Genomic DNA, 14,292 nt, shown 5'->3' with positions numbered 1-14,292 from the left:
AGACAGGTTTGTTAAATTACAGAAGAGTTACTTATTTTACTAATTAATTAATTTATATTCTATAAAAGCCTCAGCTCAGTAACAGAATTAATCAACTTATGTGTGGAAAGTAGATCCGATTTACTTGTCTTCCTTGTTCTCCTCGGGAGCCCTTTTGTCCTTTGATGTCACTATTTCGTCCTGGATTACCCTAGAGGAAGATTTAAAAGGTATTTCAGAATCAAGAAGTATCAGCATTTTTTTTTTTTTTTTTGCGAAATGGTACAATATTCAAATACTAAGCTAATTTGGGTTAAGTGATGAGAGGTTTGAGAAAATTCTCCACATTTGAAACTCACAGATTTATGAAAAAAAGGAAAGTAATATTTCCCCAAGTTTGAAGGGGCTTTGGCGATAAATGAGGAGTTCTAAGAGTGCTTGCTGAAGCCATGGTGATTTTCCTTTCCTTGCATCAGCAGCTTCACTGGTACACTGGTCCAAACATGCTACTCCCTCAAGAGTATAGTAAGAGCCCCCTGAAATTGATGTCTGCACATAGGGAATCTGCAACATTAGAAGCCCGATAAGCAAAACTATGGAAATTTCCCCCCAAAGGAACTTGAAACTTTCAATGGACCATAAAGATGATTAAGATGGAATGTTAGTTCCCAGTTCTGAATTTTTAATATAATCAGCCCAGATTAAACGCAGACAGATTTTTCCCAGACAAATAAGCCTCGGTCAACATGCAGCACCCCACTCCCAAGACAAGCCTCTGCCTATAGGTTAGCAGGAGACACGAGGGAGAGGAGACAGGAACTTGGAGCAACCACACAATTCAGAGCCAATGGAGCCCGAGTAACTTACAGGGTCCCCTGGGAAGCCCTTCTCCCCGTATCCCCCAGGGGGGCCTCTGGAACCTGGGCGGCCCTGAAAAACACAAAATGAGCTTCTGAGTTAGCTTGTAGGAGGGTTTTATAATGGCATTAAAATGTCAAGTGTTGTGTGTATTTAGCGGGGGAAATCAATTAGACAAAAAGATCTATGTTCTTCTCTCCCAGCCAGGTTCCCTTAGACATCTCAAGCAGTCCTAAATCCACTTTTAAACCTATGGTCGGAATTACCTGTAGTGAGGCTGAGAAACGGGAAACCTTCCTACGGTCTAGCACAGTGCTGTCCAGTAGGACTTCCTGCAGTGATGGAAGTGTTCTCTATCTGCACTGCCCAATATGGCAGCCACCAGCCATATGTGGCTATTGAGCACATGAAATGTGGTTAGTACAACTGAACTGCAGAATTTTTCACTTTAATCTGAATTTAATAATAAGTCACATATTGCTCCTCGGTACTGTATTAGACATCCCAGCCAGTCTAGCAACCTTTGACACCCGCTGCAAACCTCCACAGGGATATTCCATTGTCACCTCAAACTCAACTGTTCCAACTAAACTTGCCAAGCCAGGATCCTTGCAGGCATTTTGCCTGACTCCTCATTTCCTGCTCCTCTGGTCATCTAGATCTAGAAATCTTGTGTCCCTGAGCCAGGACTAGGGGAAGACAAGCAAGTCACTGAGGGTGTAAAATTTAGGGAGGCACTCACTCTGCATAACTCTTGAGAGTGAATGCTTCCAAATTTTGCCCCCTAGGTTCTTGCTCCAGTCTGGGCCCTGCTATGCCCTGAATATGTCTTCCTCGTCCTCACTGCCATTGCTTTACTTGAAGCCTTCATCACTTCCCACCTTGATTATTACAGATCCACCTCTCATCTTTGTCTCTCATCTATGTCATCTCCAACACAGCCTCCACACTACCGCCAAGTAATATTTCTCAAATGTAAATTCAACTGTGATCTCCCTGCTTAAAATCTTTCAAAGGCTCCCCACTGCTTAACGGTTAAAAACCAAACTCTTCTGCATGGCTCACCAATACCTTCCTCATCTCTTCCCACTACCTCTTAAACTTTACCTCCCTCTACCTGTACTCTAATGCTCATACCAGGCAGCACCCCCAAGCCTCCATGTCTTTGCTTATCCTGTTCCCTCTGTCTGGAATGCCCTTCCTCCATGTCTTGCTAATTCCTATTCATCTTCAGCTTAGGGACCATTTGTTCCAGAAAGACTTCCGGAACTCCCTCCCTCCCCTGCTGAGTTAGGGGTCCTTCTCTGGGCTCCCATGTAGATGCCTGCCACATGGCCCTAATCACATTCTGTGTTAGCATTAGCTGTTGATCTCTCTGTCTCCCCAGCTACACCATGGGATCCCTGAGGACAAAGACAGTGTGGTTCATCTCTGATTCTTTGGCACATAACGCGGTGCCTGGCATATGCCAGGTATTCAAAAATATTTGATAAATAAATGGACCAGAATATAAAAGCACAGCTGCTTAGTTCTAAGTAGGCACATATTAATGAGTGTTGAAATGAATTTAAAATAAAAACTTTCACTGTCATTTGCTATATCAAGGCCACCAAAGCAATTTTGTCTCTTTCTCTGGTCAATTTTTTTCTGATGCAATAAAGAGAACATGGAAGCCACTGACAGGCAAAAGTATTCATTTTCAGACTTCTGAAAAACATGCTCATAGACTATCCTTGTATGCCTGAATTTTCCTAGCTGGAAATTCTTGAAAATTACATAGTTCCCCACTTGCTCCAAGCAGAAATGCAGCATCTATTCAGTGGTAATAGGCCTTCATTATGTGGCTAAGTCTACTGTCAATTTTATCTCTAATAACCACTGACACACAGCAATTAAGACTGGCTGTGTCACCAAATTCTCCTTCTTTGATGTATTGAAAAGTATTACCTGGGATCCTGGATCACCTTTTTCTCCCTTTTTTCCAGGAAATCCATGAACACCCTAAAAGAAGACAAAGAGAACAAAATTCCCATTTAAAAAAACATATGTATATCAACCTCAGGATGATGTTATGGTACTTGAAGATAACAGCTTACCTCTTCCCCATCGAGTCCAGCAATCCCATCAGCTCCATATTCTCCCTGAGAGACAGCAAGGGGCAGCAATCAGGTCAAAAGAGATCTCTGCTACATGCTTATTGGGAAACCAATGCCATGAGGAAATCAAATTTGAGAAGAAACTATAGTACCTTATATCCAGGAAATCCTCTGGCTCCCTGTAAAAGATTAGATATCTCTCACTGACATATCAAAGACAGAACATGGATCAGACTGTTGGAGCAGGAAGGGGCTGTCTCTCTAAAGACAGTGATTGTGTATTTCTTTAGTTGCTTCCAGCTATACAACCACCAAGAGGTTATAGATGGAATTTAATTAGTGCACAAAATTGCTTGCGATTATTAAGAAATAGAACTAATCTGCAGATGAGGAAACTAACAGATATAATCGGAGAAAGGGAAAGAGGAAGGGATGATGGAAGAGAGAAAACGAGGGGGGAAAGAATGGAGGAGAGAAGGAGATGATGTTGTAGGCAATTTAAAATAACATTTCCAGCAGAGCCTTACCTTCTGACCCTGCTCCCCTGGACATCCTGCAGTCCCTTTATCTCCTTGGGGTCCAATATCTCCTCGTCCTCCCTAGGAAAAGGGACCCAAACAGGTATCTGAAGTGACTCTTTCACCAGAAGCTGCCAACAGTTTACTTTTCAAGAGTTAAGCTAGGTCACAGGGGCACTCTGAGCTTTAGACAAAGCAAATCTTCCCGCAAACTTGTTCATTTAACTCCACTTTTCCCCTCTATTCAAACATTTTCCCTGTGAACCTTCAGGGCTTCCCTACAGATCGGCCATGACGCAAAGATGCAGGAGGGGCTCAGTCACTTCAAGGCCCTCGTCAGACAGTGCAGCCAAAGGTTCGGAAGTCGCTTCACTTTCCAGCCACATTCCAAATACTCCAGTAACACATGTTGGCCTGACATCTTGCCCAGGGCCCTCGTGCTGCCCTGGAAAATTCAGCACTGCTGACCATAGAGAAGCAAGTTGGTGCCTGGAGACTGGAGCTGAGTAGAAGCAGTTGATGGGAAGTGACAGTACTCCAAGCCAGTGCTCACGGGAAGGACCACCAGGTTAAAGATCCCCAAAGTCAGACCATGCACACAGGGAAGAACGCTTAAGATCAATGATGTGTGCATCTCCCACCAATCCCACTTCTCCCAGGAAATGTTTAAATACAGGCAAATGCCAGAGTTAAATGAATCTCAAGAACAATGTTGTGCTCCTTGAGGGCAGGAACCCACAGCTGTCTCTTCCTGCATCATGTCCCTGGGCCTGGCTCGGATCTGGGTGCACGGCAGGTGCTAATACTATGCTGTACGGAAAAATACCTGTTTAGCAATGAGCTTAATCTTTTCCTTCCTGGTAGGTGACTGGAGAGGTGACTTTCCTTTCGCTTGCTTTCCTCTCTTTATTCTGAGGATTATTCTCAGCAGGAGGCCTCGCCCAGAGCCACAGCTTGCTGAGAGGTAGCTAAACACTGCAGTTTCCCATTGACTGGACTCTCAGCCAGCCGTGGGCTTCCAGCCAGGCAATTGGGTGACACTAGTTCCCACGCTCAAAGACCTTCCCTGCTCGTTAGGGCTCCAGACCCCTCTGCAGATAACAGAGTTGGTTATTTAGAGCATCCCCTTTAGTGGTCATTTTGTAAACAACAGCCTCAGAGGAATTTATAAATGTTTACAGATGAGGAAACTGAGGATCGAGAAGTTAACAATCCGGTTAAGCCTCACATCTAGGTCAGCCCTTGACTGACTTTGGAGCCTCTGCTTTTAATCATAACTTGCTGCCTAGACAAGGAGCTAGCCTTGATTCTAAGAGGATGGAGACGCAGGCTGGATGCTTCCTAAACTTTTCCTGTCCCCATTGGAGCCACCCATGTGGTTTCAGTTCCTCCAAATCCATTTTCATAATTGGATGGATGAACCAAGTGAGAGCTCTGGTTTTAAGATCAAAGACTGCGAGTCAAAAGCCTCTGTGTGGCATGTAACCAGGACGCCCCGCCTTGGGGGTGCTCTGCCCTCTTCCCTCTCCATGTACGAAGCACTGGGTTGCAGGCCCAAAGTCACTCTGCGAGGGGTAGAGAGGGGGATGCCCAGCTCCCTGCCACCCATACAAGCGTGCCAGGCAACATGTAGGTGAGCCTGCTCCCAACCTCCCCCCAAAAAGTAGGTTTAGCAAGTGCCTTAGGATTCAGACAAGGAGAGGAAAAGAGAAGTAACCCATTCCCCACCCAAAACTACAAAAAATAAACATAGAAACAGAACTCCACCTACTCTTTCTATAGGAAAGCAAAGCTTTTCACGAAAAAGAAAATCAATAAGTGTATGTGTATGTGTGTGTGTGTGTGTGTGTGTGTGTAGAGGGGGTGGGTCACAAAAACTTACAGGGTCTCCACTCTCTCCCCTGTGTCCTCTGCTGCCTTTGAGACCTGGAGAACCCTGGGAGGAAAGAGAAAAATAAATGATAGCCATCTCCCATCAATTCAAACTTGCAAAATCATGAGGCAGTTTAGGCAAGACCCTCCCTCCAACTTGGTTGTAGTTTTTGCCAGTGTGGCTGAGTCTGGGGATAGTCTGCCCCCCTCTGGAGCTGGCTCTTGTCCTTGCACTCACCTCTGAAGCCCTCTGTGGGAGCTGGCCCTCCGGATGCCTACAGGAGGCTGACCTTCGCAACCCACCTGGCAGCTCCTTGTGTCAGGGCCAGTCCTGGGCCTGAGGACTATGCATGGAGGACAGCAGTGGTCGCCACAACTCTTTATCAGGCAAATTGATAACATTTCCAAAGAGATCATTTTATTTTCTTTGGCAATTTCGAGAGCTCATGGAAGAATAAGCCCTTCTGCCAGCAACGAGGTTACATATATTTCAATTCTGATCCTCTCTCCCTCAGCCACTTGTGGTTTAACGCCGTGTGGCTTATTTGTGGCAAGGGGTCAATCTGAAGTTTGCTTTCCTCATCTCTAACACAGGTCTTAGCTGTCGCTCAGTATACCAGGGGCTTTGTACTTTTGGGATATGATTCTAATACTCACTTGAGCAAAGCAATGAGAAAGGAAACTGTGCTAAACAAAACATCATAACTTAGTAAACAGTCCAAGATAAATAATCCTTCCATAAGGACAGATAAGGCAGAACCCATGAGCAAGTATTACATTTGATCTCTTAAAAAAAAGAACAGGGGCCAGCCCAGTGGCGCAGCAGTTAAGTTTGCACGTTCTGCTTCGGCGGCCCGGGGTTTGCTGGTTTGGATCCTGGGTGCGGACCTACGCACTGCATAACAAGCCATGTTGTGGCAGGCATCCCACATATAAAATAGAGGAAGACTGGCACAGATATTAGCTCAGGGCCAATCTCCCTCAGCAAAAAGAGGAGGACTAGTGGCAGATATTAGCTCAGGGCTAATCTTCCGGAAAAAAAAAAACAAAAACTCCTTTTTATTGTGATATCTAAAACCCATTTGAAAAAGTGCATAAAAGTAAATAAAATATAAATTACAGCTTAATTATTATAAAGTGAACGTCTTTGTAGCCACCACCCAGGCCAAGAAAAAGGATGTCGTTGGTACCCAGATGCAGCCCCCATCCCAGACACAGCCCACTTCCACCTCCACCCCCGGAGCACACCCCTGACTTTGATCATAATACTCCCTGCCTTTTGTTGATACTTCACTGCTTAATTTTTCATCCCTAGACACTATAGGTTAGTTTATCCTGTTTTCGCACTTTTTATAAATGGATTCATACCACATGTATTCTTCTGTGTTTTGCCTTTTTTGGCTATTACGGCATTTGTAAAACCTATTCATGTTGTCCTGTGTAGCTGTAGTTCATTCATTATTACCTCCGCAGAGAATTCCATTGAATGAAAATATTGTGATGCACTATCTGGGCTGTTGTTGTGTAATCTATCTTTTATAATTCATTTTTTTAAGGGGCTATTAACCTGCAATGCTATGCTACTTTTGAGTTCAATCATGTTCCAATGCTGAGCAAGCACAACTTCCCTGCTGTTTCTAATACCTCTCGCTACCTTTCAGGCTGTCTAAAGTGGGTACAAAAGTATGAACTGCAAAACCAAGGAGCTACCTCACCACGGATATATAAGAGAAAAGGGAGTTACTCTTAATAACTATCAAAAGTGAGTCCTTCTGAACTGGCTCCTATACCGTAGAAGTCACATGAAATGCCCAAAGCAATGACATTAGTTTCCAGTGAAGGCTGCAATTCAACTACTCAGTCTTAGCCCCACCCGTACCAAACCAAGGCCCGTTAGGTAAAATAGTTTCACAACTGAGTGGCACCTTCGAAGCTGGTAGTCCTCGGGTCCCTTGAGGTCCTGGAATCCCTGGACACCTGCAAAGTGTACAGCAGCAAGCCCTCTCTGCAATATTTCCCTGGAAAAAAGCAACCTTGAGTGGGCAACAACTGTGAGGAGCTTCATTACATAAGAATTGCATTTACACAAATCATAATCCACCACCTGCCAGCCTGTGCTCTCCCTTTGGGCGAGCAGCTGCAGAGAAGGCTGTCCTCAGATTAGAGAGCACTAGGCTAGCAACTGTATCGGCAACATACCCTCTTCAAGGAAATGACCTCTATCTATAGAAAGGGGACCCGCCACATAGATGGCCACAGGCCAACTTCGCATAAGACTGGTTGGTTCCTAGTTGATAGTCTCCTGTTTCCCGGGATTTCTGCAGCATAAATTTTGGAGGCTTTTTTATCTGATTAGGGGCTGGTTGGTTGTTTAGTCCCCTGCATTCATTTGGTGAGATGACAAAGGATAAAAGGACATGCAAAAACAAAAATGCAATGCTCTACTCTTTCACACTTTTTCATAAACTAAAGACCATGTACTTTTTTAGGGGGCAAACAAGGCAGTCTTTGGGAATACTCATCAAGACTCCAATTTTGTTCCCATGGCATTTTGAATAATGATGTTTTGTTCCACAACTCACCAGATATTGTGATAGCATTTTGCCCAGTTCTCTCATTCCAATGGTCAGGTGGGTCCTGTAATCAAATCCTTTCCCAAATTCAAAGCTGGAAAACTCATCATGAGCATTTGTGTTTAGCGATACCACCAGCAGAGCGTCAAGTCCTAGAGAGTAAAAATAACAGACATAAAACCAAAAGGGTTGTACATGAAAAAGAAGAAAAGTCTATCATATTTCTACTCAGGGAACATTATTCAAAGAATCAGAAAGGGGAAAAAAAACATAAGAGAAAGCAGTACTCTTGATATATGAAGAAGCCGACAGCAGGTTTGCCTGCATTTTCAGTACACGCACTAGGCGCTGATCCCCAACTTTAGCATGAAACCCCCCAAGAAAAAGTACTCGAGAGAAACTATCTACAAATCTTACAGAAGAACACTAGCAGAAAACTGTGTTTAATGGCTCACCACTGATTGTGATGCAATTCTTGGGCATTCAAAAGCAATTTTTAAGAAAGGGCATTGTTTATCTTCAGAATTTTCCTGAATGCAAATTAATGATAGCTCTCAAGTCATCTCCACTACCAAACAGCCCTGGGAGCCGGCCCTGAGAGCCTGAGGAAAGCCCAGGATGACTGTAACTTCAGCTGAACTCCTAGCCATTCCCAGGAGTTCATTTATTCATTTATTCACTCATTCGCTTGTTAATTCATCTGCTAGTTCATTTACTCTACCCATCCTTTCACTAAACAAGTATTTGCTTACTAGAAGCCTATTATGTCTAAAACATTGTACCAGGAATACAAGATGAACAGGACAGGCATACTCCTTCCCTTCACAGAGGCATGGTCTAATGGAAGAGGGGGACAAGAATCAGACAGTTGCTTTGAGAAGATAAGTGCTCTGAGAGGGAATGTCAGGGTGCTAAGGAAGCCCAAAGGAGAGTCTCCTAAGTCAGTGATGGAAGGTCATGGAAGGTTTCTAAGACGTCTAAGCTGATCCTAAAGGATGAATGGAATTTGGCCAAGGGAAAGAATCAGAGATGGAAGGTGGAGAGAAGAACTTGGGGGGAGCTGAGAGTGGGGAGTGTTCTAGGCAAAAGAAAAGAATTTATGCAAGGACAGGGATGCTGAGGCTGTGAAGTTCCTCGGAGGAAGAATAGAAAAGGTTCCATATGCCTGGAAGGCTGAATGTGAGGAGGCAAAATTTAGGTAAGGCTGGAGTGGGGAGCAGGAGTCAGACCCTGCAAAGTGTTGGGGGCCATACTAAGGAATTTGATATCCTGGGAACATTGGGAAGGTGTTGAAGGGATCTGAGAAGGGAGGGTGACACAACCCAGAAATCATGCAGGAAATTTCTGTGGCCTCTAGGGAGGTTGCCCATGGCAGCTAAACCTCAGAAGCCAGTGTGCACCTGTGCGCAGGGAATCTCGACAGTGCACCCCATCTGACACCCACTGGAGCCTTCTGTCCTTGCACATGACTCTCGACTCCTGCATTTAGCTTCCAGCGCAGTCTGAAACTATGGCACGGACAGAGGATGTGTTGTGAGAAGGGCTTTCCAAAATCCGTGTTGTTAGCTTTCACATGGATAATCAGAGACAGCAGGAAACATCTTAGGTCAGGTTCTCTAGAGGTAGAATCTGAGAGAGGAATTTGTGTGCGTGTGATTTATTCAGGAGAAAAGGGAAGGGGAAGTTGTAAGCAAGGATGTGTCTCAGCAAAGTCACGATTGGCACGACCTTGGCATGATTCATGAAGGAGTCTGGAGCATAAATTGTATCAGAGTTGACCCACTTGAGGCCAGGGTGCTGGGCTTTTGTATCCCTATATCAGCGATTGCCCCCCTTCCACTCCTAGGTGGGATGTGGTACAACCCCACCCCGCCTCCAAGCAGCAGGTTAGTCAAGGGCACGGTCTGTAGAGAGTCACAGGTGTAAGCCCTCAGCCATAGCATTTGCAGCATTTGGGGGATGAGTGTGTGGGCTAATCGAGGGGGTTGAGGCAGGGTGCCAACAGCATCTGCTACAAGCAGCCAGACAGATTCCCAGGTCTAGAGCTCCTGAGCAGGTAGAGCCTTGCTCAGCACATTCCATGTCTCATCATTTAAATTTTCAACTTAATACCTGCTTCTCTGAGCCTGTCCGACTGCTGTTCAAGCATTGTGGTGCTTTCACCTCCAAGACCATCTGAAAAGATGAGAAGCACCTAGAGAAAGAGGAAAGCAGAGAAGGGGATGATGTGAAAATGAAATACATAATTGCGAGGGAGAAACAAATGAAGGGCTGTGGAGATGAGACACAGAATGTGACGTGGATACCTGTCCTCGGGATGCAGATTTATCCTCAAACGTGTCCCACAGCGACTGCAAGAACTCTGCATTCAGATGAGTTGGCCCATTGACCGTGACTTGCTGCAAGCTGTCAAATACCATTTTCTGGTAGATTTGGAACTTGACAGGGAATTCTAGGTTACTGTTCACCTTAAAGGCTACGCTCACCTGCACCTCTGCACCTCTCCCACAGCTCACCCCCCTGATGGAGGTGATGTCCTCTAAGATGCCTGGGAGGTATGATTCCAGTTGGGGGTGGCCAAGGAACAACGGCTGTCCCAGTAGGTGAGTTGAAATGTCGAACCCGACCACTATGTCCACAAGGCAATCTGGAAACCAGGCAGGAAAACGAGAGTGGTCATGGCCCAGAACTGGAGGGTCTCTAGTACCCAAAAAGCGTTCAAGAAGGAAGATATTGGCTGCTCGATCACCATATAACACACGTTTCCCTTTCACATATTACAAGTTCCAGTAGCTATTTGGAACCAAGTTCCAACCATGGTTTGGTCTCATTCTCATTGCCTGGCTTTCTGTGTGTGTGTGTGTGTGTGTATGTGTATGCACATGTGTATTTTCTTCTTTTAATGATGACATACTATGATTCATATAATCATAACATATTAAAGATTTGAAATGTCCTTAGAGATTATTTAATCCAGAGGTCACAAACTCAAATGGCTGCAAAGGCCAACTGGGTAATATAAATGAGTCAGATGGGCAGAGAGTGAAGCAAATGAATGGTCAGCAATGACCCATCTGTTCACTATTCAGCTCCAGCTGTCAGTGGCCATGTGGAAAAGGGGGCCCAGGATTGTCAGTTCACCTGAGTTTTCAAAAAGAAGCCTAAAATCTACATTTTTAATGTAAAATCTCCAGTTTGTAAAAGCTGTCAACTGATTTAACAAGTTGTCAACACCGGACAGGACAAACACAACTCAGCTACAAGTTTCCATTGGTCACCTCTGACCCTGTCCACTTGCTCATTTTACACATGAGGAGACAATGATTTGTGGTGGCTGCTGCTGCTGAACTAGAAACAGAACCCAGGCTTTCTGATTCCAGGCCCAGGGTTCTTTCTACCATCTGCCTGCAGTTGAACACCCAAATGGGATATAAAAGATCTGGAGAGCTTGGAAAGACCAATACAAGTTGCGAAAGAAGTGGCTCCAATCATAACAGCTCTAGAAATAGAAGCACTTTGAGGAATTTCCGCATGTTGTGCAAATTCCACAAAATGTTATCATTGCCTGCTGCTTCCTAATGTGCTGTCCTCCAACTCCAGCTGCAAATGTACAGAACCTGAGCCACGCTGGCTGCTCTCAGCTGGAGCTGAACAGTGACATCCCCATCGATGGGTCATTGCTCTCCCTGTCCACTTGACTCCTTTACCCACTTGGCCTCTGCAGCCATTTGTGACCTCTGGAAATCAAGTAATCCCTAAGGACAATTCAAATCTTTACTATATTATGAGTATATGAATGCCATCATCAAAAGAAGAAAACATACACACACATATGCCCACACAGACACAAACAGACATGCACACCGAGTCCCTTACAAGATGGTTTAACAAGGTTAAGAAAGTAAAACTTCCAATCAGCAAATGTTTATTTTACTTACTTCCTATTGGATGTAAGGCATTATTCTAGGACTTCTGGAGTGGAGAGGGGAGAAAGAGAAAACTGAGTTCTAGATGCTAAGAGGAACATAAACACTGGATTGCAGTGGGGGGAGAGGACTGACCAGAGGACACGGCCCAGAGCCTCCTCCAGCCTCTGCACCCTTTTCCTTGTCTCTGAGGGATGCTGACTGATCCCAAACTTCTTGAAAACAGAGGAGAAGTCTATTCTCACTGCACACTTTTCTAAAAATACGTTCTGCTAGACTAGCTCATAAGACACCTTGGGAAATGGAGAAGTGAGAAGTTGCAATTAAATAAAAACAACGAGCAAGGGAACACTTACTGATTTTCCCACAGCTCTGGCAGATTTCACGGACCATTCTTTTCTTCACGTCTGCATCCTTTAATTTATTGAAGTCTTGAAAAGCTATTATTTTTTCAGAATTGCCTGTTATTGGCAGAAGCTGTTCCTTATGAACGTCTCCTATGCCCAAAACCAGGACACAAATTCCTAGGTCTTTCAGGATTCTTCCTGCATCTGACACATCATAGAGGGGATCCCCAGAGGTGATAACAACCAAAGTTTGAGGGACACCAACTTTTCCTCTCCCACCAGCAGTTGGATGAAACATCAATGCTACTTTACTAAGGGCCAAGTTGATTTGCGGATGCCCATGGCTCTTGGTGACAGTTTGAATTTGCGTCTTCCACTCAGTTTTAGTCAGAGAGTTTTGCAAGTGAATAATTTCTTGGTAGCGGCTCCCAAATTGAGCCATCCCAATTTTCATTCTTTGAGACTGAATGTCAAAATTATCAATGAAGTCTGACAAGAAAGTTGTCATGGTAACAAACTCCGAATCAGATACCCTGTCAGAGCCATCACAAAGGAAAATTACATCGGCTTCTGGAATTTTGCAGTCTGCAATTGGAAAAAATAAATCAATTATTTTCCTCATGAATCATTCTAAATTTTCCCCTTACTCAAACACTTAAATTGCTTTACTAAATCCTCACATTAGTAGCAAATCAAGATAAGTTAACAGAAGAGAGAATCACTGAATGGCCCACAGAGAGAAGGAAAAATAGCAGGAAGGAGAAAGAGAATAGATTTTGATTCAAATTTTAATTATTTATGTGATTCATTTGAAATGACACTGAAATATACTAAGTGAAAGAAAATAAGTTTGAATAGATTGAATATATTCATTGAAAGGTAATTACAAAGAGACTAGAAATCCCTTCAACATACCCAGATTGGAAGGTTCACCCAAGTCAAGGTAATGGTACCACTGTACCATTATCAGTACTCCTGTTACTAGTAATGCTACCACTTTTTATTTGTGTTGAGAATTATCATTTAAAAAATCTTTTGCATTCAATAACAGTTAATATTCATGACCACTTTATGAGAAATTATTCTGATTGTATAGATACAGAAATGGAATTCAGAGGTTAAATAATTTGCCTAAGAATACACAATTACTATGCAGTGGAGCTGGTACCTGAACCTCTCGATCCTTTTTAGCCTTAAATCCAGAACTTTTTTCTACTGCAAAATTTTTTTAATACTATCATAAGCCAAGTATTAAAACTTCATGGGGCAAGTGCTTATGGCTAGTAAACAGGGCATGGAGTCATCTTCCTGAAGTCCAGCGTGAAATGTCCCATAACCAAAAGATGATCTTCTACACCCAGTTCCAGTCAAATGCAATGGCTGGGACAGGGGCGGCACTAAAGTCATTACTAAAGGTCATTGAGTAATTCCTTGTAAGGGTAGTGTGGCAGACACAGAGATGGGCTGTCCAGACAGACCTTCAGGGAAGCACTTGCTGCCTGGCTATCGGAGTGTGATCAGCAGACGGCCTCCAGCTGTCAGCTTCTTTCAGGGTCAGCCTCACTACAGAGATGCCTTTCCAAAGGCCATGCTCTTCCCAGGGCAGACCACATCCAGGGACTAACTGAGAAAGGGATATAAAGACCCCATTGTTTTAGTCTGATGCTGGACAACTCTGATAGGCAATGCCCTCTCCAGAGCTCTCTACCAGGTTTGAAGCTTTGTCAAGCACGCATCGTTGTTTGACTTCTTCTGCCCATCCTGCTATGCCTCTTTCTTTCACAGGTGTGGATCCCTAATACACATCTTGCATCCCAAACTGCATCTCAGCATCTACCTCCAAATTGTAGGCATGAGAGATGAGAATAAAATAGCCCCCATATTCCTAGGAAAAGACTGTAGTCCCAGTAATGTACTACATTTGGTGGGGACGCAATGATAAATAAGAGGCCAAACTCGCCCAAGGAGTTCATAGTCTTGAGACAGATACAGATAAGGAAACAGCAAATATGTGTTAGGTGCTACCACCAGGAGAAATAGAAAGTGCAGGGGTTGGAGGACACAGTGGCAATACCATCAGGTGTTGGGTAAGGTAAATGGCAAACAAAGGCTGAAATGTGACA

The 14,292-nt window shown here is 44.1% G+C and overlaps 1 protein-coding gene across 1 annotated transcript in view; it reads right to left on the bottom strand.

The window, feature by feature from the left end:
• COL6A5 (collagen type VI alpha 5 chain) overlaps positions 1–14,292 on the bottom strand; it is a 130,651-nt gene that overhangs the window by 62,720 nt on the left and 53,639 nt on the right. Inside the window, exons 8-19 of the mRNA XM_014731857.3 lie at positions 12,179–12,754; positions 10,203–10,543; positions 10,009–10,090; positions 7,906–8,048; positions 7,249–7,341; positions 5,334–5,387; positions 3,461–3,532; positions 3,086–3,112; positions 2,934–2,978; positions 2,785–2,838; positions 847–909; positions 125–190 (exon numbers count right to left, since the gene is read on the bottom strand). Of these exons, the coding sequence (XP_014587343.2) occupies positions 125–190; positions 847–909; positions 2,785–2,838; positions 2,934–2,978; positions 3,086–3,112; positions 3,461–3,532; positions 5,334–5,387; positions 7,249–7,341; positions 7,906–8,048; positions 10,009–10,090; positions 10,203–10,543; positions 12,179–12,754 (1,616 nt within the window). The remainder of the gene's footprint in view (positions 1–124; positions 191–846; positions 910–2,784; positions 2,839–2,933; positions 2,979–3,085; positions 3,113–3,460; positions 3,533–5,333; positions 5,388–7,248; positions 7,342–7,905; positions 8,049–10,008; positions 10,091–10,202; positions 10,544–12,178; positions 12,755–14,292) is intronic.

Source organism: Equus caballus, chromosome 16 (genome assembly GCF_041296265.1).
Source record: "Equus caballus isolate H_3958 breed thoroughbred chromosome 16, TB-T2T, whole genome shotgun sequence".
Lineage (NCBI taxonomy): Eukaryota > Metazoa > Chordata > Mammalia > Perissodactyla > Equidae > Equus > Equus caballus.
The sequence above is the reverse complement of the archived record's forward strand: the minus strand, read 5'-3'. Positions and strand labels throughout refer to the sequence as shown.